Source organism: Drosophila busckii, chromosome 3R, assembly GCF_011750605.1.
Source record: "Drosophila busckii strain San Diego stock center, stock number 13000-0081.31 chromosome 3R, ASM1175060v1, whole genome shotgun sequence".
In the NCBI taxonomy this organism is placed as follows: domain Eukaryota; kingdom Metazoa; phylum Arthropoda; class Insecta; order Diptera; family Drosophilidae; genus Drosophila; species Drosophila busckii.
The window spans coordinates 6,484,514-6,509,729 of NC_046607.1; the positions used below are offsets into that span (position 1 = coordinate 6,484,514).

General features: G+C 42.3%; 8 protein-coding genes across 16 annotated transcripts; 6 read left to right on the top strand and 2 right to left on the bottom strand.

The window, feature by feature from the left end:
- Positions 1–213: 213 nt before the first annotated feature.
- On the top strand, positions 214–10,380 carry LOC108601559 (lipase 3-like; the record flags this gene model as incomplete). Its single annotated transcript, XM_017989457.1, has 4 exons — positions 214–236; positions 650–738; positions 9,162–9,229; positions 9,283–10,380. Coding segments are annotated over exons 1-4 (1,278 nt in total), but the record flags the coding sequence as incomplete, so codon positions are not given.
- On the top strand, positions 855–4,403 carry LOC108603959 (SH2B adapter protein 1). Of its 5 annotated transcripts, none has more exons than XM_017993160.1 (4): positions 855–1,031; positions 1,390–1,970; positions 2,026–3,366; positions 3,631–3,719. In XM_017993160.1, exons 2-3 carry the CDS (start codon positions 1,494–1,496, stop codon positions 3,340–3,342), a joined length of 1,794 nt encoding a protein of 597 aa, XP_017848649.1. In that variant the 5' UTR covers positions 855–1,031; positions 1,390–1,493; the 3' UTR covers positions 3,343–3,366; positions 3,631–3,719. The 5 variants fall into 5 exon arrangements, with proteins under 5 accessions (XP_017848649.1, XP_017848645.1, XP_017848648.1 ...); XM_017993156.1 differs by having other exon boundaries at positions 857–1,031; positions 2,026–3,333; positions 3,631–4,403; XM_017993159.1 differs by having other exon boundaries at positions 858–1,031; positions 2,044–3,333; positions 3,631–4,403.
- On the top strand, positions 4,858–6,322 carry LOC108603960 (protein FAM98A). The gene has a single exon (XM_017993161.1). The coding sequence runs from the start codon at positions 4,920–4,922 to the stop codon at positions 6,195–6,197; it is 1,278 nt and encodes a 425-aa protein (XP_017848650.1). The 5' UTR covers positions 4,858–4,919; the 3' UTR covers positions 6,198–6,322.
- On the top strand, positions 6,823–8,697 carry LOC108603961 (superoxide dismutase [Cu-Zn]). 2 transcript variants are annotated; one of them, XM_017993162.1, is made up of 3 exons: positions 6,823–7,156; positions 8,096–8,314; positions 8,368–8,697. In XM_017993162.1, exons 1-3 carry the CDS (start codon positions 6,854–6,856, stop codon positions 8,674–8,676), a joined length of 831 nt encoding a protein of 276 aa, XP_017848651.1. In that variant the 5' UTR covers positions 6,823–6,853; the 3' UTR covers positions 8,677–8,697. The 2 variants fall into 2 exon arrangements, with proteins under 2 accessions (XP_017848651.1, XP_017848652.1); XM_017993163.1 differs by lacking the exon at positions 6,823–7,156 and adding an exon at positions 7,701–7,851.
- Positions 10,381–11,397: 1,017 nt separating the features above from the next.
- On the top strand, positions 11,398–16,514 carry LOC108601560 (multidrug resistance-associated protein 4). The gene is made up of 6 exons (XM_017989458.1): positions 11,398–11,477; positions 11,778–12,008; positions 12,708–14,588; positions 14,648–15,132; positions 15,211–16,159; positions 16,220–16,514. The coding sequence occupies exons 1-6, from the start codon at positions 11,398–11,400 to the stop codon at positions 16,512–16,514; spliced, it is 3,921 nt and encodes a 1,306-aa protein (XP_017844947.1).
- Positions 16,515–16,831: 317 nt separating this feature from the next.
- On the bottom strand, positions 16,832–18,173 carry LOC117134873 (odorant receptor 59b-like). Its single transcript, XM_033294261.1, has 3 exons — positions 17,395–18,173; positions 16,966–17,323; positions 16,832–16,900 (listed from the first exon to the last, which is right to left on the bottom strand). Exons 1-3 carry the CDS (start codon positions 18,171–18,173, stop codon positions 16,832–16,834), a joined length of 1,206 nt encoding a protein of 401 aa, XP_033150152.1.
- A 632-nt stretch (positions 18,174–18,805) lies between these two features.
- On the top strand, positions 18,806–22,097 carry LOC108603636 (bromodomain-containing protein DDB_G0280777). The gene is made up of 2 exons (XM_017992596.1): positions 18,806–18,895; positions 18,971–22,097. The coding sequence occupies exon 2, from the start codon at positions 19,002–19,004 to the stop codon at positions 21,462–21,464; it is 2,463 nt and encodes an 820-aa protein (XP_017848085.1). The 5' UTR covers positions 18,806–18,895; positions 18,971–19,001; the 3' UTR covers positions 21,465–22,097.
- Positions 22,098–22,198: 101 nt separating this feature from the next.
- Positions 22,199–25,150, bottom strand: LOC108603637 (peroxisomal carnitine O-octanoyltransferase). 4 transcript variants are annotated; one of them, XM_033294244.1, is made up of 7 exons: positions 25,121–25,143; positions 24,634–24,733; positions 24,010–24,399; positions 23,156–23,953; positions 22,969–23,099; positions 22,485–22,901; positions 22,292–22,424 (listed from the first exon to the last, which is right to left on the bottom strand). In XM_033294244.1, exons 3-7 carry the CDS (start codon positions 24,385–24,387, stop codon positions 22,292–22,294), a joined length of 1,857 nt encoding a protein of 618 aa, XP_033150135.1. In that variant the 5' UTR covers positions 24,388–24,399; positions 24,634–24,733; positions 25,121–25,143. The 4 variants fall into 4 exon arrangements, with proteins under 4 accessions (XP_017848087.1, XP_033150135.1, XP_033150136.1 ...); XM_033294245.1 differs by lacking the exon at positions 24,634–24,733 and having other exon boundaries at positions 25,121–25,150; XM_017992597.1 differs by lacking the exon at positions 25,121–25,143 and having other exon boundaries at positions 24,634–24,776.
- Positions 25,151–25,216: the final 66 nt, after the last annotated feature.

Sequence of the window (25,216 nt, forward strand, 5' to 3'; positions counted from 1 at the left end):
TATGCAGCATTCTTTGCAATATACAAATCAGAAATACTTCATGCATATACTAGTAGTAAATGGCATAGTATTATTTTAAGCAAATGTTGACATTTCATTTTATTTACTTAGTTTTGCTAAACATAAATACATATATAGTATATTTGTCGAATCGAATTAATAACCACATGACATTTTCTGTAAATACTTCCGTTTTTTATATAATAATCAACAATGCAACAAATAATAGTTATTAAGTGCGCCCACATTTCAATTGCATATTCGTTTTTCATTCATTGTTGCATTCAGCAAATTTCGATTTACTTTGCAATCAATCATCTACACTAAAAAGATGTTTTGCCAAAATGCAATGTGTTCGTTTAAAATACATAAAGGAAATATATAAAAATAAAAACAAAAAGAAAACACTGTTGCACCTTGTGTGTCTCACAAATTAAGTTTCAAGAGTTTTAATTATTTATAATGATCAACAATAATAATTAATTATACATATATTTAATATATACATAGTAGATACATTTTAGTTTTAAGTAACAGCAATTTCGAAACAATAAAAATGTGAGATAAAATATTTGAATATTTCAATCGTTTTAATCATTCTGTTAACTGCTCTGTTAAACTGTTACACTTTTATTTTAAATATCGATAGTCTCTCGCTGTTTTCTTGCATTGCTCACGCATTATTATTGTGGATAACACTCGCTATATTTGGTTTATATGTTGCGGCGCTTGCATCTCGCTCGCTCATATTAAGCTTGCTTAAGCTGCACTACTCGCACACTATATTATCAACAACCCTAGAAAAAAAAACAACTATTGCGTTGTTTTCCTGTGCAAAATATTTTTGTTTTACTTGCAATTGTTGCAAGAAACACGATAAACAATTTCAAACTTAAAATAAAGTGCATAAAAACAACTAAAGCTTTGCTAGCAGTTAAAGAAACGTGCTAATGTAAGTTGAAATTGTGAAAAAGAGACGCCGAGAACTTTTGTGTAGGTGCAGCACACATGTATACAAAGAACGTGCAAGTGTAAGTTTGCGGAATCCAAAACTAGACGTATATTAATAAATAAAGTGTGTAAAGCGTTTGAAGTTAAGCAATACAGTGTCAGTGATATAGCAACAATATTTAACATAAAGAAAATTACAGCTAAAACACTTTCCAGCAGTTATGTACAGTGCACACACGCACACAAACAAACCAAAAGTGACTTGTATGTGTGTATGTGCGTAATACGCCTACACACGCAGAAACTCTAACAAACAGAGTTTTTTTTTATCAGAGACGCAGACGCGTGCACACATATCTGCATAAATTATCACAAGTTAAATAACAAACAATTGTGAATAAGTGAATAAGAATTAATAAATGATTTATGTGCTTACAGTTAAATAAAAAACACACAGCAGCAAACTGAATAACAACAGGCATAGCAGTCAACAGGAGCAGCAGCTGCATCGCCCACGCAGCCAACAGCCACTATTAGCTCACATGGGTGGCAACAGCACAGCCGCCAACTCAAGCGCTTTCAGCGCAGGCGGTTACATTGGACCCACCACTAGCCTGGGTGCAGCTGGCGGCAGTGATCTAATTCCTGCGCCCATTGGCACGGGACAATCCTACACATATGGCGGCACCAGCTGGGAGGAGTTTTGTGACCGGCATGCGCGTGCTGCTGCCAGCGACTTTGCCAAGGCTTGCATTAGCTACATTAATGGCAATCTGCCGCCAGAGGAGGCACGCAACATACCACATCGCAGCTTTGCGCTCAAGTTTGCCGAATGCTTTCCAGAACACTTTGACACGGAGTTCTTTAGACGGCGCAGCAATCTAAAGAGCGGCATCGGTTCGCTGTTTAATGAGAGCACAAGCGGCGCTGACTTTGATAGCGAGGAGCATGAGGTGTCACGCCTGTTTCCCAAATCCTTGCTGCGACGCCTCAGCTTTAAGGGATTACGCAAGGGCAAGGTGAGCCAGCGCAACAGCCACAATCACAATTTATATGTAAATGTTTAATCATTAGAAGCTGCTCTTTTTGCAGGCATTCTTTCACAAAAATTCAGACGATGTGGACGGCGTGGGTGGGAGCAACAAGAGCAGCAAAACCAAGCTGGCTAAAATTGTGGTCGAGTGTCGCAAGGAGGGTATTGTTAACAATTTGACAGCCGAGAGTTTGGACTCTACAACCGGAACCCAAAAGTGGGAAAAATGTCGCTTGGCGTTGGTCAAAGCTGTGGGCGGTTATATGTTGGAGTTTTATACGCCACCAAAATCGACAAAGCCACGCAGTGGCGTCTTTTGTTTTCTCATCTCAGAGGCACGCGAAACAACCACATTGGAGATGCCCGATCGCTTGAATACTTTCGTATTAAAGGCGGACAACAACATGGAGTATGTCATTGAAGCGGAAAGTCCAGAGGATATGCGCAGCTGGCTGGCCACTATACGCTACTGCATGCGCACGCCGCCCACACAGCAGCCTATGCTTGATAACGATGTCATTGCAGCAACAGCGGCAATGCAGACTTCACCAGTCAGCACCAATCCGAATCCCGGTCCATTGGCTGGCATACAAAATCCACAATATCAGCAACAGGGCGGCGGCGGCAGTGGAGGCGTACTGCTCAGCAACTCGAATGGCAATTTGGTTAATTCACAGTCCATGGACAGCGCCTTGGTTGCCGGCACAGCTACATCTGCAAACGAATTGCAAAACATTGCCAGTCCGCAGGAGCTGAGCAGCACGCCTCCAGATATGCCAACGACGCGTTCATTACGCGGCGAGCAACGATTGTCCGCCTCGAGCAATTTCGATGGCAACGAGCAACTCGAATCAGAATCAGACTTGAATGTAACCGATTTAACTACGGAGATGCGTTTGTTCCCTTGGTTCCATGGCACTTTGCCGCGTGCTGAGGCCGCACGCATGGTGCTTCAATCGAATGCAGCCGGTCATGGATACTTTCTGGTGCGGCAGAGTGAGACGCGACGCGGTGAATTTGTACTCACATTCAATTTCCAAGGACGTGCGAAGCATTTGCGTCTGACCATCTCCGAGAAGGGTCAGTGTCGTGTGCAGCATTTGTGGTTCCCCACCATACAGGAGATGCTCGAGCATTTTCGCCATAATCCCATACCGCTCGAGTCTGGCGGCACTTCGGATGTGACGCTTACGGATTGGGTGCATCATACCAGCAGACTTAATGATCTAAATGCCATGGCCACAGTTCCCGCAACAGCAACAAGCAACAACCATGATCAGGCCGCCGATGAGGGAGCAGCGGGCAGCTCTAACAATGCTAGTGCCAATGGGCATCCATCCCCGAGACATGTGAGATAGCCAAAATTTTGGAGTCAATTCAGTGTCAGTGATGATTTTTATTTGAATTTATTTTCATTTTGGGATTATTTTTTTTTTCAAATTCGAAAACAAGCAGGCTACATTCAAAATGCATTCATCGATCATTTAATTCAATTTATTGATCTGCACAATAATTAATTTAATTACGTGTTTGTGTACCGTTTGAATTCGCTTCCTCTTGTCGCATGTTTGTGTTTATCCCACACCCCAAATCGTTCGTCATTTATATTCAATGCTTATTTATATTTTGTTTTTAAATATTTGCAGTGCAACGAAGTGATTACCATGAATCTAAGTGTTCGCCTAAAGACAAACGAAATCGAACTACCACAGGAGCAGCCAACACACGTCTTTTTTCCGGAGCAAGTCTACTTCCATTTGGATCAAAATCCGCTGGCCGTGCATAATTCATCGCCATCAGCACATCAGGCTTTTCTGGATGCGCCACACTTGCGTGCCTCAAATGCATCACTGCAGGCAGCACAGCACGGCACAACGACGCGCTCTCATGGCGGAGACACCAATGCTGGTGGTGGTAGTGGATCATCGGGTGGAGCTGTCGGCGGCACCAGTGGCAGTGGCAGCGGATCTGGAACTGGTAACGAGTGTAGCGGTCGCGCCATTGATAATCAGTATAGCTACACTTAAAGGGCACGCCGATATTGATTTTGAATTTCTAGCGCGGAATTTATTTTTGTGCCATTGCGTAGCAGCAACTAAAAAATCTAAATACTTTTGTTCATTTTGTTTATTTCTGTTTTATATGTATTCGTATTTGTGCGTAGTCGACTATTTCTTGTTTCTATTAATGTAAGTATACTTTCTGTAAGACAATGATGTAACTGAATATTATTATGATATTGTATGGCATTATATAGCTAAATGTGTGTTCATTTTAAGTACATATGTATAAGTGTTGTATGCATTACAAACAAAAAAACAAAACAAAAACGTAATCGTGTAAATTTTGCACCAAAGGTGCAACATTTGCGAATCCTAAAACTTCCTGCTTTACAAAAAATAAAGATATGATAAATACATACAGATTATATACGTACATTCATATATATATCTATATATAAATATATTATACTTATAAATATTTAAATTATATTAAAACTGAGTAACTACAATAAATGAAGTTGAATGCAAGCTTTTAATTATTATTATTTGTTCAAAGTTGAATTTGCCGCCAAGACGTATAAATTCAAAAAATATTCCTAGTTTGAGAACAACTGCTCCCCCAATGATTTAGTGCTGTCAGATTTTGAGTACCCGCTAAAAAATGTAATTAAATCCATCCGATGAATAAAGTTGTTATAAAAACCAACAAAAGAGAAAACGCTGCCTTTTTTCTTGCCATTTTAATGCAAATGTATTGCATTGTTTAATATATAAATGGTATATGAACTTTAAAATAGCTATATTTATGGCTATTAATTATTTTTAGAAGCTAGATTTGGCCTGAAATATGCTAATATGGCAACACTTTCACTCAATGACAGCTCTAGCTATAAATATACAATAAAAATATTGCAAACTTTACCGGCCGGCAAATGGAACTGGAGCTGGACATTATTGATTCGCTGGAAGCCCTTGGTTACAAGGGAGTGCAGCAAGAGAAATTAGCCCAATCATTAAATGAGGGTATTGGCAGCGGAGAGCTACGTGAAGTTATTTTCTGGCTTGCCAATGAACTACATTTGTTGCGAAAGACCGATGAGCATGTGGCGTCAAGCAAGAAGGACCATGATGATTTTGCATTTGAGCTTTCGCTGCTGCTAACTGAGCTGGGATGCCCTTATCAACAGTTTGTGGCTGTGCCCATGTCGGAGCGCTTTCAGACACGCGAGTCATTGTTGCAACTTTTGGACTATTTGACATCAGAGCTGATGGCAACAAAGATGTCGCTAAAACTACAACCCAAGCAGGCGGAACCACCCAACAAGAAATGCAAGACTGAATCTCATTTGGAGCAAACTGTGGAGCAGCTGGCAAGTGACTTACAGCTGGGTGAGTTGCCTAAGAACATGAACAGCAAATCGTTCTTTGAGCGCTTGATGCCGCGTCTAGAGCAGCGCTTGAAACAAACCAATCCAGCGGTGCTCAGCGAACCGCTGCTTAAGACCAAAAAGCCACTGACTGATGCTCAATGGCGTGTGCTGGATGCTATGCACAAGGATCTGGACGCTGAATACAATCTGAGACGTCAAATGATGCTGACGAGACTGGAGGCAACCGTGCAGAGTTTTCAGTGGTCCGAGAGCATGAAGCATCGCCAGAATGAGATTGCCGAACGTTTTGAGCGCAAGCTCAAGGAGCTGGAGCAGCTAAAGGATGGCGGCAGCGATACCAACATTGTGGCTCTGCTGGCTGCACGTGCAGATTTGGCCATAATCGAAAAGACGAGCTCGGTGAATGTGCGCAAGAATACAGCTTCTAAAATAGAGAAACATGTGATAGGCAGTGTGCCGGATCGTGGCGGACGCGCTAATGAGCATGCACCTCCGCCGCCGGAGATGCCATCCTGGCAACAACAGCGTGCTGGTGGACCAGCTGGTGGCGGACGTGGAGGTGGCGGTGGGAACTTCCGCGGCGGCAATAGAGGACGCGGTGGAGGAGGAGGCGGTGGCGGGCATCATCAGCCGCAATACCAAAAGCCGCCAAATTATCAAGAGCAGCCTCAACAGCAGCGTGAGCGTGATCAGCAATGGCTGCAAAGCAGCGGACGTGTGCAAGGCACTGGCTGGAATCCTCAAGCCGGCGGACGGGGCGGTGGTGGCGGCTACCAACAACGCCAGCGTGGCGGCAATCAGCGTGGTGGCTTTCGATAAGGCACACGGCTAATACAATCAATATTTATATATGTACACTTAACGACAGCTTAGATTATAATTAGAATGAATAAATAATTTGTTGCTGTGGAGCATCAACACCTAACTCAGTGAATAACTCTGTGCCTAATTCGTATCGCAGATTGTTAAATGATTATTAATATAGAACAATTAAAAAATAGAATAAACAACTGTGTCATCGCAAATCTCAGAGCTTGTCCCAAATTCACTTTCCATATTGGCCAATGTCGATTTATCAAATTGTAATCATCACACAAGGGGGTCTGCTTTAATTGCTTCATTGTCTAAGGTCAGTTCTTAAGCTTTTTAATGTTCGTTAATTAAAGGCCTTACTTACAAATCAAACTGTGTGTTTTTGGTTATTTTGACAGCCCTACGCCCCTGGACAGTTAACCAAGCAGCAAACACGCGACACTCAATTGCCATTAGTTCTGACAATGCTGGCGATACTGTCACTGCCCATCGAGGCACAATTAACGTGTTCAATCAGCATGAAAACCATGTCGAAGCCATCCAAATGACAACGACTTGGTACAGCTCGCATCAGTTCGTTTAAAATATTCGCTGTGTTCACTACAATTTTTTCCAAAACGAGCCTTTGATACTACTATAAAAAGTTAATTAAATAATTTGCAATGCAATTAAACGGCATGTTCAACAATAACCCAATTCAGGCCTTAATCATAGTTCAACTTTTTAGCATCATTTTTGCGCCTGGTAGCGCACAAAGTGTGATTGATCGCCTGAGACCTGTGCCCGCCAATCTCACACCCAATGATGACGTTAAAGTGGTGTCCGGCACCAAAGTGAAGCGCTATGAGCGTCTAACTGTACCACTTGGTGGTCTTGGACCAGCCGCTGTGATTGGTGGAGGACTTGGCGCTGGACTGCTTAGTCCTTTAATACATCCACAGCCAGCATATTTGGGTTATGCATATGTAAGCGTTTTCCCGTACTATACAAACAATACCAACAATTTAATTAAATTTTAATTGAACTTAAGCATTTTGAGCTTATACCAGTAACAGTAAGAGACATTTATTTTATTAATATGTAACATCAGCTTACAGACATTTCGCCAAATTTCTCTGATTAGCCAAAGAAAAAAGTGCGGCCCAGAAATATATTTAATTTGATGTTTCTTAAATATTAATTAGAATCAAGTTTTTATCACACTGTTCTTCTAATATACAATTACATTAGGTATTATTTAAAGAAAATCATTTTATTTAATTGGATGAAACAAAAATATTCAATACAAACTACGTTCAAACTCAACGCACGTAGCCCTCGATAGACGGCAGCCAACTGAAGCAGGTCAGCCTCCGATGCTCAGTTTCCATCTGCAGTCGCAGCAGAGCCCATTCACATCGCGCTCTCTCGCTCACCGGAGACTGATCGAGCACATACGAAGAAAGGAGCATGATACCATAATACATAATACCTTGTATTATTGTATCATGCAAAGGAGCAGCGTTGAGCTCACGCTCTCTGAAGGGCTCGAGCTCTCAGCTTCCTTTCTTGCACTCTGGCTAATGAGAATGAGGCTGGCTGGTAAGGTAGCAATCGAGACCACTTGCAGGTCAGTTGCTTCCGGACTGTTGGCAGTGGAGCAGCTTCCAGAATAATATTTGTACGTATTATAAGTTGTGTAAAGTTTTGAATATAGAGCAGAAGTTAGCATTTGTTAAATGATTATTATTATTTAAAGTTCAATGAATTATATGCTATTGAAATTATTGCATGGTTGAATTAGATCACTTGATTTAATAAGTACTCGGAAAATAGGCTAAAATTAATATTTAAAACTACGACAAGTTGCACTCAATGTTATTGCACAATATTTAATTATTATTAATAACGTATTTCTCTTAAAGCTGCCACAGTGGCAGGCTGGAGCCAAGATGATGGGAGATGGTGATTCGTCTGGTGCGATGGGCATGGTTACCTTTCAGCAGTTGCCCTACAATAGTGACATTAAGGTGACAATTAACATGACGGGATTGCCGCCTGGAAAACATGCCTTGCATATTCACACCTTTGGAGACCTCAGCGAGGGCTGCAAGTCAACTGGTGGCCAGTTTCCAAATAATTTTGTATGTAAAATAACTAAAACATTTGAATGAATAGCTAATATAATCTATTGTAGCTTGGCAATCTGGATGTGAAAGATGACGGCAGCATATCGGCGGTGTTTATGAGTATTTATCTACAGTTGTTTGGATTTAATGGAATTGTGGGACGCTCCATTGTTATACACAGCAAGCCCATCGATCTAAACACAGCGCTCAATGCGGAAGTATTTTCATCATCCTTAGCAGTAATGCCCAATGCATTGGCTTATCAGAATGAAGAAATATCCGTGGGTGCTCCCATAGCCTGCGGTACCATTAGCATTATGAGCACCAATATTGCAGCACCGGTTGTAAACCCGCCGCCAGCAGTGCCAGAACCTTAATTTATAATGTATGACTATTCAAAACTCAACCATATCCTACTTTCATTAATTTAATCACTTTTGATAATAAACATATTTTTCAAACTTCTAAAAAAATCAAACTTCAACTTGATGGTATTAATTATAATTTACCAGAAATTTTACTTACTTTTCATAATGCCTACGCCCATGTTCAATAGTTCCACAATTTTGTTCGATAGTGTTTTATTTATAAGAAGCATTAGTAAACAATGTTTACTATTCACATTCACAATTTCACGAATTTATTGCTAGTCCACTTTAGTTGCTAAAAATATTCATTATTAGTTGCTTATCTGGAGATTAGGCTCAAGTGCTCACTAGTGGGTCTTTAAATGTTATATACCGATGCATATTGCATACTCAGTTTTAGTTCAATATGCGACAAAGCAGCATCGTTGTGTTTCTATGCCTATGGGCAGTAGGACATGCTGCTCCAGCTGGCTCAGACTTAAAGGATCTGTCAGGTGTGGATTTTTACAAGTTGTTTAACGATCCGCAAGGACGTTTAAGCCTAACTCCTAGACTGAAAACAGTAAGCAAAAAATGCAAGTAATGAGTACAAATATTAAACTTAGCAATTTTAAGGATGATCGCATTAGGGCGCATGGCTATCCCGCAGAGATGCATTATGTGCCCACTGAGGATGGCTATATTCTTGGCCTCTTTCGCATACCTTATTCACATAAGCTGCAAAATCAAAACGCATTGCGCCCGATTGTGCTAATACAACACGGTCTAACGGGCTGCTCTGACAATTGGATTGCGATGGGGCCGGATAATGCGATAGCCTTTCAGCTCGCCGACGCAGGCTATGATGTGTGGCTGGGCAATGCGCGCGGCACAACTTACTCGAGGAATCACACCTCGCGTTCCACGCAACATCCGTACTTTTGGCGCTTCAGCTGGCATGAGGTGGGGCACTATGATATAGCGGCGATGATTGATTACGCGCTGGCCACCAATGGACAGAATCAGCGGGCTATACATTATATAGGCCATTCTCAAGGCACGACGGTTTTCTTTGTGCTCATGTCCACACGACCGGAATATAATGCCAAGATTAAGACTGCTCATATGCTGGCGCCAGTGGCTTTCATGGACAACTTGAGTAGCCTGCTAGTGCGCACAGTGGGTCCTTATCTAGGACACCACAACACCTACTCCAAGCTCTTTTGCTCACAAGAGTTTCTGCCGTTCAATGATCTTGTGCTTGCTTTGTTCTATAACAGCTGCCGGCCGGAGTCGAGATTCGCCAGCCTATGTGATGGCGTGCTCTATGACAGCAGCACTGAGGGTCGCACCAACTCGACTGCCTCAGCCATTCACGCTGGCACAAGTCCAGCTGGCTTGTCTACCGATCAGTTTCTGCACTATTTGCAGGAACAGCAATCCGGACACTTTCGTAACTTTGACTTTGGACCCAAGAAGAACTTGCTGATGTATGGAAATGAAGCGCCTCCAGATTATCCAACAAAGCTGATTACGTGTGAAACACATTTGTGGTATGCGGATAATGATGAACTGGCTGCCATCGTAGATGTTGAAAGATTGGCTGAAACATTACCAAACAAAGTTATGCATCATATGGAAGATGAGCTATGGGATCATATTGATTTTGCTTTTAACTGGCATGTTAAAGAATTTATAAATGATCCGGTGGTAGAGATTATTGAAGAATACGAGGCAACACATAAAACTAAAACTAAAAAAAACTAAAAAAAATAAAATAAAAGCGCTTGGGTTTGGGTATAGGAGCACCTACAAACAAAATTTGGTTGCTCTAGTTCTAATAGTTGCTGAGAAACAGTTGCTCAATCACCCAGACAGACAGACAGACGGACGGACGGACATGGTTATATTGACTGACTTTGTCTTGCTGATCAAGAATATATCTATTCTTTATGGGGTCTGCCACGCCTCCGTCTCCCTGTTACATACATTTGCGCAACTTTATGATACCCTTTTTTCACTTCTTACAAAAATGTCTAAGTGTATAAAAATCAACTCAAATAACTATTATAACTGTTATCATGAAAATACGTTTAAGCACTAAGCATAGTGGTTTAAGCCAATTATAAATTTGCAAAATAAATGTTTGTTGTAACTTATAAAATATAAGTACCTTGTTATTAAAAAAAAAGTATAATTCTTGCTGAGAAACAGTTGCTCAAACACCCGTTTGATAGGATTGTTGACATTTGCTAGGACTGCTATTAAAATTGACAAATTAGATAAATGGACAACGATTTTTTAAGAATTACGAGCTAAAGCAAAGTGATGTATCTGGTCAATTATAAGTATTAAAAACATCTCGATTAAGACAGAGTTTGAATCGCAGTCGTTTTACATTTAATTTACTATTTACTGTTAAAGTTTATAAACGCAAAGTTATAACATTATTGTCTGGCTTTGATAAGATACATCATGCTTTACGACATAAGAGCTTTTTGGTTACTATGAACTATGTTTAAAATGGTTTTTATCGCTCGCAGTTTATGTTTTCACGTTTGTTTGAAAGGTTGGCCAGATCGGACGGCTACGGGTTACCTTAATCAGTTTATTAAATAATAGAATTTTCGTTTCTAATCCGAATTGTGCTTAAACTAGTGCCATATAATTAATATGCTCAATGTCTAATATTACACATTAATTAATAAATAAACAGTTTTACGTTTAGTTTCTCAAATAAGAATTGTAATTATGAATCGTACGCGAAAAAAGGTAATACGCGCCAAAAATCCGTATACAGACGCGAATTTATTTTCCCGCTGGAGCTTCTGGTGAGTTTAAAAGTTGTAAATAAATAAATTTTAAAAAATGTTTGCTGTGGAGGCTCAACAATTTACATACAAATAGACGCACATGTATTGATAACGACTGAAAATTTGAGTGCGCAACGCTTATCACTTTTAGCACTTGGTAGATTATGCTACAGCTTACAAACACATAAAACTTAGATGCGTTGTACTTGAATAAAATTAATTAAAGTTATAGATTAAAATACTTATCTGCAGACATGCTTTTTATAATTTTATCTCACACGTTTTAGTTATAATAATAAAATTTTTAAATTTTTCAAGGTGGACACGAGATCTGTTTAAACGCGGACTGGAAGCACCACTGACCGAAGAGGATCTGTACCAGAATAGAAAAACACTGGACAGCGAGCGATTAACCAAACAGTTTAGCACTTTGTGGAATGATGAGCTTAAGCGCAGTAATCCCAGCGTAGTACGTGTGCTTTGGCGTGCTTACGGCAGCTTTTGTTTGACACTTAGTGCAATTTTAACCACACTGGACTCCCTCAGCAAGTACGTATAAAACAAGGTTACACAGCTCAAGAGTATTATACAAACTATACCATACTGAAACCAAAAAATTTTTTTAATGTCAAAGTTAATTATTGTACATTTTGTATGATAGCTTGCGTTTGGACAACGGCGGTTGGATTTCAATTAATTCTAATTGTTAATAATTACAATGACCAATAATTATTTAACAGCTTATAAATTGAAAGAACTTCATTATCACTTTATTTCTGAACTGAAGGCTTAAGATCTTTGGCTTATATGACAAACACAGCTTCAAACCAAGCTCAATTAAAGTGGTAATCAAGTCATAAGATCCAACTTTCGAATAATAATCTATAATATTTAGTTTATTAAAAAGTTGTGTGCAAGAGCATATATTTAATATTTTATATAAATTATATTTGTTTAAAGAAGAAAAAGAGATCACGTGATAGGCCGAACAGATTCAGCTCTGATTGGTCAACTGCACACACCCACAGTAAGCTTACACATACAATGATGATTATCTTTGTTTGTCGCTGTCTTAGCTTAGCGCTCAAGCAAACGTGATAGAGCATGCAGTCTTAAACCCTGTCAGGTACTAAGGGGCCGTGATCGACTAGACTCAGAAATAATTGTGCCGTACCTTGTATGTTTCATTTTTATTGCAAATTCAATTACCATTTCATGACACACTTTTACTTACATTCTTTATTGCAGATGTGGAGTACCAATATTTCTCAGCGGACTGTTGGGTTATTTTGTCAAGAACCAAACAACCACAAGTCAATCCGATGCTTATCTGTATGCTAGCGCCTTGACTGCCTGCTTACTGTGGCCTTCCTTAACGCTACATTCATATATGTTTTATGTGTTCCAAGTGGGCTGCAAAATGCGTTTGGGCTTGTCGGGTCTCCTCTATCGCAAATGCCTGCAAATGAGCAGCAGAAATGATGCCATGCGTGCTCGAGCGCTTAACATACTATCCATAGATCTGGGACGACTGGATTTTATGATACGCAGTCTACGCGATCTCTGGCGAGGACCTGTTGAAGCAATCATTATAAGCTACTTGCTTTGCAGCCAGCTGGGAGTAGCTCCTGTTGTGGGCATAGTGTTAATGCTGAGCTTTACACCGCTGCAGGCTTGGTCGGCCAAGAAGTCTGCTCAATATCGACGTCGTGCCGCCGAACGCACAGACTTGCGTTTGAAGCTCATGAACGAGATTATACAAAGCATGCAGTTGATTAAGATGTATGCGTGGGAGCTGTCCTTTGCGCGCTTGGTGCATGCTGCACGTCACAAGGAGCTGCAAGCCATGCGCGCCATTTATATTATACAATCTATACTTAGATCCATATCAATACTTGCGCCCATGTGTGTGTTTCTAACACTCAGCACGCATATATATCTGGGCAATGCGCTGACGGCGGAGAAGCTTTACATGGTCAGTATATACTTTCATTTGATGAAGGAAACATTGGTGTACTTTTGGCCCTTGGGCTTAATATATGCGTCCGATGTGCGAGTCTCCCTGCGCCGCTGCCAGGAATTTCTGCTAGCAGACGAACAAAGAAGCGACAGCCAAGGCGAGGAAGCGAAGACGCTGTTAAAGCAACAGCTTAAGCATCCACAGCGACTGCGTGAGTATCAACCACTAGCTGCGGAGAAATTGGTGCAACTGAAGCAAGTGAGTGCATCTTGGGCCAATGGCAGCAGTGCCATTAATAATTTAAGCCTGGATATAGCGCATAAAGGACTAACAGCCATTGTGGGCAGTGTGGGCGCCGGCAAGAGTAGTTTGTTGCAGTTGCTGCTAGGTGAGCTGGCGCTGGATGAGGGCGAGGCTTTGGTGCAGGGCAAAGTGTCCTATGCAGCGCAAGAGCCTTGGGTCTTTGAGGGCACAATACGCGACAACATTGTATTTGTGGAGCGGTACAGCGAGCGTCGCTACAAAAAGGTGCTTGCAGCTTGTGCGCTTGAAAAGGATTTGGAGCTGTTGCCTGGCGGTGATTTAACTATTGTGGGTGAGCGTGGCGTCAGTCTAAGCGGTGGACAAAAGGCGCGCGTAAGTTTAGCGCGTGCGGTTTACACTCAAGCGGATATTTATTTGCTGGACGATCCCCTTTCAGCTGTGGACGCGCATGTGGGCAAGCACATCTTTGAGCGCTGCATACGTCAGCTGCTGGGAAATAAAATCTGCATATTGGTCACACATCAGCTGCAGTATTTGCACAACGTGCAACATGTAGTACTCCTGAGCGCTGGTCAAGCGCTAGCCCAAGGCAGCTACAAGGAGTTGCATGCGCAGGACTTGAAGTTCTTGCAACACAATGCCAACGATTTGGATGCGCATAGCATTAGCAGTCAGCTGTCCTTCGAGGATATGGAGCAAAGCTTGGAGCATCAAGAGTTGCTGCGCTCACACGAGAATGTAGCAGAGGCCAGTCAGGAGCAGCAGTCCATAGGCGCTGTCAAGTTTGGCGTTTTTGCTGCATACTTCAAGGCGTTGGAAAGCAAGTTGCTGCTAACATGTGTTGCTGCGCTTTTCATTGGCTCTAGAATTATGCTCACAGGCGTGGAGTACTTCCTAGCGCGCTGGTAAGACTCAGATCTGTAGGTCGCGCCTGTAGCTCTTATTTGTTTCTGTTTCTTTACAGGGTTAACTGGGAGGAGGAACTCAGCTTGAACGCCAGCAGCAGCAACAGCACGCTCCTTAGTCCAGATGTTAAAGCTGCACACATACAGATGATCAGCTTCTACGCCATTATAATTGGCTGCTCGTTTTTTGTTTTCCTCGTACGCACTTTTAGCCACTTTGGCATGTGCCTTAGAATCTCATTGCGTTTGCACGATCGCCTCTTTCGTGGCATTACGCGCGCCACTATGCGTTTCTTCAATACCAATTCCTCAGGTCGTATTCTAAACCGTTTCTCCAAGGACATTAGCTCTGTGGATAGTGAGATACCAACTACGCTTTTCGATTGCACTAATCTCGGCATCAATGCCTTGGGTGCGCTTATTATTGGCGTCATATCCAATTACTGGTTGCTGTTGCCCACGTTCATATTGATTACGGTTTTGTTATCACTACGTTACGTCTGCTTGAGTAGCATGCGTAGCGCTAAGCGACTCGTCGCCACAAGTAAGTTGCATCCCTATATTATATTTAAATTTGGATTCAATGCTAAATTTACTTTTAAATTCTTTCTATAAATTGCAGCTCGCAGTCCCGTCTTTTCGCTTACAACTCAAACATTCCAGGGTATAACCACAATACGTGCTCTTGGCGCACAGAATACATTGGAGCAAGAGTTTCATGAACATCAGAATACCAACACCTCGGCCTGGTTTCACTTTATAGCCAGCTCACGAGCCTTTTGCCTTTGGACATCCCTACTAACTTTTGTTTATCTGGCAGCACTCATCTTTAGCTTTCTGTTGGTGGGTAACGAGCACAGCAGCGGCATTGTTGGTCTGGCCATTATGCACGCCGTCATCATGGCTGACTTTTTACCGTGGCTGTTGCAACAGTCCGCCGAACTAGAGAATCAAATGATTAGCGTTGAGCGTGTGATTGAGTATACGCATCAGCCAACGGAGCCGCCATTGGATACACCAGCAAAATTGCAGTTGTCAGCTGAGTGGCCTGCCAAGGGTCAAATTGAGTTTAAGCAGTTAAATATGAGCTATGCCACCAAGGAGCCGCTTGTGCTGCGTAATCTTAGCTTTACCATTGCACCATGCGAGAAGCTTGGTATTGTTGGACGCACTGGAGCTGGCAAGTCCTCGATTATACAGTCCTTATTTCGGCTGGCCTGCAATGACGGCCTGATATGTATTGATAATGTGAATATCGAAGATGTTGGCTTACATGATCTGCGCAGTCGCATTTCTATTATACCACAAGATCCTGTGCTCTTCTCTGGCACACTGCGTTATAATCTCGATCCTTTGGGAGAGCGCACCGATGCGCAGATGTGGAAGGCATTGGATGATGTTGAGCTGCGTGCTTATGTTGCTGCTCTTAAAGATGGACTCGACTGCCAGCTACAGGATGGCGGCTCTAACTTTAGTGTCGGCCAACGTCAGCTGGTTTGTCTAGCTCGTGCCATTCTACGCAACAATCGCATACTTATTTTGGACGAGGCCACGGCCAATGTGGATCCTGAGTAAGCCATCTCTTAGAAATACATTCTTCTGTATTATAATGTTCAATGTCTCATCTGTAGAACGGACATGCTTATACAGCAAACAATTCGCAGCAAGTTTGCCAATTGCACAGTGCTCACCATTGCGCATCGTTTACATACAGTTATGGACTCGGATCGGGTGCTAGTTGTGGATGCTGGTGAGGCATGCGAGCTGGGTCATCCCTATGAGCTGTTGCAACAAACTGGTGGCCATCTTCGCCAATTGGTGGACCAGACGGGTGCCACTACAGCTTTAATGCTTGAAGAAGTTGCTAAGGAGAGCTACTTTACGAACAAAAGTGAATCAGAGGAGCAGAAATCAAAGAATTCTTAATATCGTTTTTACTTTTAAGAATAATCGTTATTAGTTATGGTCCAAATAAACAGTTGATTTTGAATTTTATATTTTTTTTGCCAGTTTCGTTGGCTAATCCTGCGAATTTAATTAAACGATTAGTGCGAGCAGTAAACAGTAGCAACAACAACAACTTTAAATATTTAAATTTTCACTTAAAGTTGCTGCAGCTATCAGCAAAAACTACAACAATTATGGATCACTTTTTTCATATTGGTATATTTTTAATAATAATTTTGCGACGTTTTAGTACACAGCATTTTTTTCCAATGCCAACCGTGGTTTTAAATGCCAAATTATTGAAATTTTTCAACCAGATTGGTTTGACGTACCACAGTGATGATGGAGAACGCAAATTTAGCTACCTATAAAATAATTATTTTACAATTGTTTGCATTTAAATTCTTATAGTTATTGTAAGTTCACTCACTTGCAGATTAGTTCTAACAGTTATTGGTAAAACTCCACCAGCTAGAAAAATTATTGGCTTCTGTGCATTGAGCATGAAATAAATTAGTGCAGATTTATACTCCTGATCAGCATCGATCCAGTTGGACTCAAATATAGCTCTTGACAAGTCATCCGAGTCTTCAATTAGTAAATTACAAATGTAACAAAATGGAAATGTTTCCATAAGCACAGCAATGAGATATGTAAACGAGGACAAGCCACGCCAGAAGTTCGAAAAAAAGAATATGTTTATAAGAGTCAAGCCCAGAATGACGCCAATCAGCAGGAACTGCACCAAAATTGTGGCCGATATAATAGGACGCATCCAACTGCAGCAACTGATAAACGAGTATTTGAGTATTGAATTTGCATTACAACAAAACCATCTTAATTGTTTTTCTGTGCGTACCCCACTATTAGTCTGTGTTCCGAAATGCAGCTTATAAGATCCTCGTAGTTTTGCTGCTCCGTTTTGGTAGTATCCGTGCGTAGGCGATTGACGTGGTCTTTGAGTAGCTCCGCATGTTTTCGAAATATGAGGAGAAATACAACTCCATATGTATCGGATAGCAAATTGTGCATGCCAGCAAAGGACATAAGTATATATTCAACGGTAGATTGTATCCACAAGGTCAAAATGCTATCGCGCCAGTTAAAAAATGGATTATATATAGACCATGGGGGTCTACCGCTTAGCGCATAGGCTATAAATGTGCCAGAAACATAAGTGCCGTATACAGAAATAAAGACAAGCATGATCTTATTGCAGGTGGCCACTAGTTGATGTATCTTTTCACGGTCATGATCACTTGTCCTTTGATGATCTAATTTATCAAACAGTAGCTCCGTCTCTCGCAAGCGCCAAAGATAAATGAATAAAATAGTGGCCTTTACTGATGAGCCAACTGCGTTAATAGACACTGGCAAAGAAGTTATGAATTGTCCAGTTGAATAATTGTGATAGTCCATAATGTAGCTTAATAGAAAGCATAGATTCAAGGAGAACGTTGCACAGAGAAATGGAACACACGTCCAAATTAAGTATATATAACGAGCTAGTCCATCTTTTGGTGGTATCCAACCCATCAGGTCCATCGCTCGGTACATGTAGATGCAGGCATCCCGAGATTGCATTTTTTCCGTCAGCGGAGCTGGTGTCACAAGCTTAAACAGCGATGATATTGACATTTTTCACAACTGTCACTCTTTCCTAGGAAGTGCATAGGCTTTATAGTCGAAATTATGACATTCTGTTACGTAAAGGTGACAAAAAGCTGTCTAGGGCAGCTGTTTAGTTCTCGTAACCAGTTATACCTTCTATAAATTATTTATGTATGTTTAAAAGTTTTTTGAACTTTACTGACACCTGGCTTTAACCCCAATCCATTTCAGGTATAATCAGATCCTTTGTCCCGTATGCCCAAAAAAGTAGGAAACAGTGGTTTTGTTTAGACTAATAGTAGAGAAATTGAATTAAATGAAATGACTCAACTTGGTTTAAAACAAAATAAAATATTTTTTATTTAAAGTAATTCCTTTCGGAATACGATTGCAACACTCGTAGCACGCTCAAGCTTCATTATGAATTCCATGTGGCTTACCCAATCAATATCATTTTGAATTAACGGCTATTAAATCGAATTTAAGTAACAGATATGAAATCGATAATCGATTAAATTCTTATCATTAAACTAGAGTGGCGGTCGGATGATGCATTTTGGCTGTAGAATTTAATTTCGTGTTTTACTGCACTGACAAACTATCGAAACTTAGAAAGTAAATCGATTATTGTGCACTTTCTATTTTCTGATTGCGAAAAAAGAAAAAGTAGTGAAAATAATATAATTCTGCATATATGCTAACCATTATATATCCCAAAAAGAATCTGATCTACAAAATATTGAAAGGCAGTGAGCGGCTCGCAAGTTAATTGCGCATTTGTTTGTGTGTTGCGTGTCCAGGCGGTGACCAATTTTTTTTTGCAGCGAAAGCAAAAAATCGAAGTATCGTCTTGCCATGGCTGAGGTTGAAAAAATGACAGCGAGTGCTCCGAGTGACATACCCATCTCGTCACCGCACGAAGCTGATACCGGCGCTGCTGCCAACAATACAATTGAGCTGGGAACTTCGCCAACACAGGAGCCATCGAGCAATTCACTCCCACACGATTCGGAATATGATACTGCCAGTGATCTGGAGGGAGGTGAAGATTATGACGATGACGAAAGCGGTAGTGGAAGCGAAGATGAGACGGAGACTGAAAGCGATGATGAAGAAGAGGATGGTGTCGGCAGCAGCGGTACTGTGAGTGGCAATGGCATGGAACGGGGCGTTGCTGACAGCGAGGCGCAAAAGAAAGTGGACGAAGACCGCAGCAATCCACAGTATATACCAAAACGTGGCACCTTCTATGAACACGACGACCGCACAGCTGAAGAAGGCGGTGCGGGCCCTGAGGCCGGCACTGAGAGCAGTCAAATTAATGTAGAGCCAAATGGTGGGGATGCACCAAATGGAGTTCTTAACATAGGTGCTGCAACGGTTGGACAATCGCCAACTATTTCTCATGCCTCAAAAACGATGAAAAAATGGCAGGCAGCATCGGGTGGCGATCGTTGGTCCCATGACCGTTTTGAAGCCAACGAACAAGCGCCTAAGTCACGCGCCGAACTGTTGCAGACTTACGGCTATGACATTCGTAATGAAGATGCAGCACCGCGAGCACGCCGTCGTCGGCGCTATGGACGCGGACCCAGTAAATACTCAAGAAACTGGGAGGATGAGCAGGCTTATCTGAAGGCGAGCAACAAGGAACGCAAGCCACCACGACCACAAGACTTCCCGGCGTTAAATGAGCACGGCAGCAGCGGCTCGCGCAAGCTACGTCGCCCACGCACGTCCACATCACGTGAGGAAAAGGAAAACCGCGGCGAACGTCGTGGCACTGCGAGCGGCAGCAATAACGCAGCAATAACCATTAGCTCTGGCCTACCGCCAAAGCTTAAAGAGGCACTCGACCGCGAACGTGACCGCGAGCTTGAGCGCGAACGTGAGCGTGAACGAGAGCGGATTCCGAGCGAGCGGGATCGCGATGGAAAGAATCGTAACTATGGACGTGCAAATGGTGGCCAAGGCTCTAGTAGTCGCCAGAACGCCATGGATTTTAAGCAAAAATCAAATCGCGGGCCACAACGTGAGCAACGGGACTATGGGGAGCGTGAGCAACGTCCTGAGCGGGATTATCATCAAAAGTCATCGGCAAACAGATCAAATGGTCCGCAAAAGCAACACAACCATGATGTGGGTAGAGACCAAGCGCAGCATTCGCATCAGCAGCAACGTCAGCTACCACAGGAGCAACAACAGCCGCAGCAGCAACAACAACATCAACAAGCGACAACACAGCAAAAGCAACCACAGGCAACAATAATCACATCTAATCTTTCACAGCGCTTACAGCAGGTGCAACAACGTAACGATCCTAGTCATGTGGGCAGCGTACAGATGCACTCGCTTGCCGCGCAGAATCAACAGCAGCAGCAACAGCAGTTGCATCTGCAACAACAACAGCAACCGCCACAGGAGCAGCGCAACGGACCCAAGCGTTACTCCAGCTTGCGACGCACACAGCACGAAGCTACGCAAACACAACAGCACCTAGCAGAGCAGCAGCAACAACAGCAACAATTGCAACAACAATTGCAGCTGCAACAGCAACAACAACAGCAGCCGCCGCCGCCGCCACAACAGATTATAATGCAAGATCCACACGTGCTCATGCAAATTGCCTATCAGCAGCAGGAGTTGCAAGCTCAACTGCAGAATTTACAGCTCGCTGGTACGGCAGCAACAGCAGCTCCACCACAAGCCAAACCACATGCACCCACAGCGGCAGCTTATCCACAGGTGCAAGCGGCGCCTTATTATGTAACTCCAGGCGAGCCGGTGCCAGTGCCCGTGCCCGTATCCGTCTCAGTGCCAGTGGCACAAACATCATATGTGAATCCAGCTAGTGCCGGCTATTTGCCACCGACGCCAGCAGCTGTAGCCTATGCCCAGGCGCAGTCACCGCAGCCAGCACCAGCGGCGCCGCAGCCAACTACACAAGCCGCCCAGGCGCCGCCGCCGTCCATTAACTATCACCAGAACTACAATACGGTTGGCGGCACCACATACTTTGTGCCACCGGTTCAGGCACCCACCAGACCAGCTGTGCTGCCACAGCGTCGCCCAACAAACGCGATACCTATACTGCCGCCCTCTGAGAAGCATAAGACGCGTAATGCCAATTCAAAGGCCGACTCGGAGCCACCCAGCGGCAGTGCGGACAACATTGATCATATTATTGATAACATGTTTGTGCAGCGTCCGGCCTTTCAGCCGCCTGGTGAGCCAACCGAGGATGTGGCCGGTGCTCAGAATACAGCTGTAGTAGCTGATCTGAATCATCAAGCGGTCGCAGTGCCTGGGCAGGAATGAGTGCAGCTTTATGCCAACGCCCGCCAGCAGCTACAGCAACAACAACAACATGGACGCTATCCCATGTCTAGTGGCTACGCTATGCTGCCGTCGCACGTTGGCTACTATCACGCTCACTAAAGCGCTCACTCACTCACTTCAGCCGTTTCTTTATCAATCGAGGAGAGTCTGTGACTTTTCTCTGCAAATCTTTTATTTTTATTCATTTTGTATCCATGGCTTGTTGCGCACATGGAGCTTTAAGCCGTAGTTACCACAACTGTAATTAGCAGTATGTAATCGAACTTTTTAACAAATACTCCACACAGAGTTCAGCATAAACTATAACTCTCTATCTAATATATATAAACAAGTACGTACTTTAGTAATAGAGCAAACAAGCGAGCAGCTCGATCAGCTTAGTATCCGATGTGACGTGAAGTTAATTGAAATCGCAGCCTAAACTTGATGGCGCTTATCAAAGTATATAGAATTGTATAGCATTTTGAAACTGATTGATTAATCGTGAATTGTAATTAATTAATTTGACATTGAATTTAAATAAATCGTTATAACGCTACAAAAGTGTGTTGGTATATTCATTCTTAAACTGATATACGACGTTAAATTATGAAACTATGAAAGAGTTTATAATATTTTGCAAAGCTTATAATGTACTTATCTTTTAAATAAAAACATAATAATCGTTATTAAAAGTGTTTGGTATATATATTTTAATTTAATGCCATAATTTAATATGAATATTTTATGCTTAAACATTAATTTTTGCGGAATGTACAATATGATTGGCAATATAATAGACTTGCTTGAGCAAACTCTTAAGTTTCTTACAATTTAGACTCTGAACCTTGCTGCTCCAGAAGCTCCTGTATGCGACGGAATGTTTGCTTGAAGTAATCATTGAACTTGCGTGCACTGGTCGCAATACTGTCGCGATAGGCAGTCGTGTTGATAAATATGCTGGAAAGCAAAAAAGTTTAATCAAAGCTCAGATTGCTTTATTTGCTATTCAAAACTTACGCGCCCGACGTTATGGAATAGAATACGCCATAGCCATCAAATACCATGGGCGACACATAGCCAACATTAGCTGTGAAGCCCAATGTGCTGGTGGATAAAACGAAATTGCCCCCGCCACCGCTCTTGGCATAGAGTGGATCATCATATAATGCGGGTATGTCTAACTTATTCTCGTAGGCAGCGCACCAGAGGCCAAACAAATGTCTATCAATGCCATTACCCTTGCGTGCATCATCCATCTGTCGCTTGTGGTCCTTAACAGCTGCACGAAACGCTTTTACCAGCTGCGCATCTGTGGTGCTCGCGCTGGCTACAGCCTGCAGGAATTCATGCACCCGCTCGGTGCAGGAACGAAGTGTCTCGGTGCGTCCATTGTAGAATTGGCGCATCAGGGCAGTCTCATAGGTGGGCGCTATTCTGTAAGTGAATTCATAAGCATGAATGCATTTGTTTGTTCCAACTCTTTTCAAGCAAGACAACATACTTCTGATGCATCTGGTAATATGCCCATTGCATGACTACTTGTATAAACGAGTCCGGATGTAGCTGTTGGCTTTTCATAAAGTCCTTGCCGTATTCATCAAACACCGTAAAGGTCACATTGACATCGTAACCCTGAAAATATCATAATTATTTAGATAACTATTGAAATTCTAGGCATTTAGACTAACCCGCTTTTCTAGTTCATCCCGCATGCGTTGAATTTCTGTTTTCAAAGCATCATTCAGTTCAAACTTAAGTTCTTTTATCTCAACCGTTTGCGTGTGATCGGCCTCGCTCCAGTCGGGCTCGGGCACCTCAAACATGCTCAATTGCATGAAGGTGGCATAGCTGATGCTAACAGTGCCATCGTAGCAACTATGTTCACCGGAGTACACCAAGCGACCATTTTTATAGGCTACAAGCGTACTGCTGCGATCTGCCCAGCGTGAGTGATAGTCACCATACAAGGCCAGCTGTGAGGATTCCTCATAGTCACGTGGCTCGTGCTCATCCCAGCAAATAATAATTGCCGAGCTCTCCACCATGCGCAGCGTGTCCTTATTGGCAGCAGATAATTCCATTAAATGCTGACGATTCTTGGCCCAGCTGGAGCGTTCGTCATGTGTTAGTAAAGACACGCCATCGCCTTCCGGCTCATAGTCCAGCATGCTGCGCATACGCTGCAGTATTACTAGAATCTCCGCTGCGGTGAGTATAGTGTCATCTTCGTGCACACAGTCAAACATAAACTGGCGACCTCTGGCACCAACAACCAAGTGCGAGGGCGTACGACCTTCAGCCTTGGTCAGAAAGTGTTTTTCAATGTGATCCTGCTCCACGCCAGGCACGCGTGACGTTGAGAAGAACTGTTTATGGAGCGCCGAGGAATATTTGATTTTGCCACCGCCAGAGGAAAGCGGCTTAATAGTAGCATTGCGCGTTAAGTCCCAAAACTCCAGCGTGTGAAAGATTTGACGTGCGAGACCCTTATGGAAATATTATAATTTTGTTAAATGCTTAACAATTCATATAATAAACTTACTTTGAGCATATAAGCTGGCGTCTCGGGCACGCCAACCAACTCCATTTGGCTGGCCATATTCATCATCTGATAGGGCAGTAGCGGAAATCGTAGCAAATGATAGCCATAGTCCTCCCACCAGCTGCCCAACCAGTTTTTCATTTTAGCCTCACGTTCCCTAAGCTGTGCCTGCAATTTGGCACCCACACCTTTTTCAAAATCCTCAATGACCTTGCGTGTGTTGGCCAGCTCCTCGGATGTGCCAAATGGCAACACACTTTTATAGTAGCGCTCCATGGTATCGCGGAGATCCGGCAATGGCAGTGGTGGCAAAGTTTCATCGAAGTCAAAAGTATTTTTGTCATCTTTGTCCATAAAATAAAGACTTGCGCGATCCATCTTGATATATTGCTAAAAATATATAACATATGTTAGGGGTAACTCCAAATGGCTAGACATGCTGATAAGACATAATTCACTGCACGCAAATATAAACAAGTCCAAAGTGCCAAAGTCTAGTAGCAACTGGTCAAAGATTATTGCAGATACAACAGACACATAATAATTTTTATAAGCTAAATTTATTATGATTTTGAGTACGCATGTATGTGTTTTCATGAAGACACCTTTTATAATTAAACTGACCTTTGTATCCAATTAAAGTTAACTTTGGCACTTCAGCACTGATTTGTTAGAATGCCGTTCAACGACTGAACGCTTATGGATTTGGAGCAGTACGGTAGGCCTAAGCCTTTGCGAATATTCATACATGCATACATAAAGAGAAATAAAGCAGATTAACATATGCGATTATTTGTGTACTATATCGGACAAACTCTGATAAGCCGGTCAGGCGGCACTTGAATAATTGCCAGTAATACAGACTGCCGGCAATGCGAGAGAAAATAACGTAGATTAATGTATGCTATTTTTAATTAACTATAAATGAGGCATTAATTTGATATGATTTGTGACATCACGAAAATGTGTAAACAATCCAATTAATAATTGGACTTTGACCGCACTTCGGAAATTTTAAATATCAGTTAGTTGACTGTATGACATATAGGGGTGAATATTTTGTTTATTTATTTATTCATTAATGTAGTTTAAGTGTCTCAAATATGCTCACAGTGGTAATTTTATGTTTTACAAGTTAAGACTGATCTATTTGTTTACGTTTTGTGCTCAGCTGTGCGCACTGTGTTGCACAGTTTGAATTTTGAAT

Bases quoted from the DNA above. Each gene is read 5' to 3' on its own strand.
- LOC117134873 (XM_033294261.1), bottom strand. From the start codon at position 18,173: ATGTCAATATCATCGCTGTTTAAGCTTGTGACACCAGCTCCGCTGACG. The intron at 17,324-17,394 runs GTACGCACAGAA...CTCGTTTATCAG, and splicing joins GAACACAGACTAATAGTGGG to TTGCTGCAGTTGGATGCGTC. The intron at 16,901-16,965 runs GTGAGTGAACTT...ATTATTTTATAG, and splicing joins CTGTTAGAACTAATCTGCAA to GTAGCTAAATTTGCGTTCTC.
- LOC108603960 (XM_017993161.1), top strand. From the start codon at position 4,920: ATGGAACTGGAGCTGGACATTATTGATTCGCTGGAAGCCCTTGGTTAC.
- LOC108601560 (XM_017989458.1), top strand. From the start codon at position 11,398: ATGAATCGTACGCGAAAAAAGGTAATACGCGCCAAAAATCCGTATACA. The intron at 11,478-11,777 runs GTGAGTTTAAAA...AAATTTTTCAAG, and splicing joins TTTTCCCGCTGGAGCTTCTG to GTGGACACGAGATCTGTTTA. The intron at 12,009-12,707 runs GTACGTATAAAA...TCTTTATTGCAG, and splicing joins ACACTGGACTCCCTCAGCAA to ATGTGGAGTACCAATATTTC.
- LOC108603636 (XM_017992596.1), top strand. From the start codon at position 19,002: ATGGCTGAGGTTGAAAAAATGACAGCGAGTGCTCCGAGTGACATACCC.
- LOC108603637 (XM_017992598.2), bottom strand. From the start codon at position 24,387: ATGGATCGCGCAAGTCTTTATTTTATGGACAAAGATGACAAAAATACT. The intron at 23,954-24,009 runs GTAAGTTTATTA...TATTTCCATAAG, and splicing joins CGCCAGCTTATATGCTCAAA to GGTCTCGCACGTCAAATCTT. The intron at 22,425-22,484 runs GTAAGTTTTGAA...TTTGCTTTCCAG, and splicing joins TATTCCATAACGTCGGGCGC to CATATTTATCAACACGACTG.
- LOC108603961 (XM_017993162.1), top strand. From the start codon at position 6,854: ATGCAATTAAACGGCATGTTCAACAATAACCCAATTCAGGCCTTAATC. The intron at 7,157-8,095 runs GTAAGCGTTTTC...TTTCTCTTAAAG, and splicing joins CATATTTGGGTTATGCATAT to CTGCCACAGTGGCAGGCTGG. The intron at 8,315-8,367 runs GTATGTAAAATA...AATCTATTGTAG, and splicing joins GCCAGTTTCCAAATAATTTT to CTTGGCAATCTGGATGTGAA.
- LOC108603959 (XM_017993156.1), top strand. From the start codon at position 1,494: ATGGGTGGCAACAGCACAGCCGCCAACTCAAGCGCTTTCAGCGCAGGC. The intron at 1,971-2,025 runs GTGAGCCAGCGC...TTTAATCATTAG, and splicing joins AGGGATTACGCAAGGGCAAG to AAGCTGCTCTTTTTGCAGGC. The intron at 3,334-3,630 runs GTGAGATAGCCA...AAATATTTGCAG, and splicing joins GGCATCCATCCCCGAGACAT to TGCAACGAAGTGATTACCAT.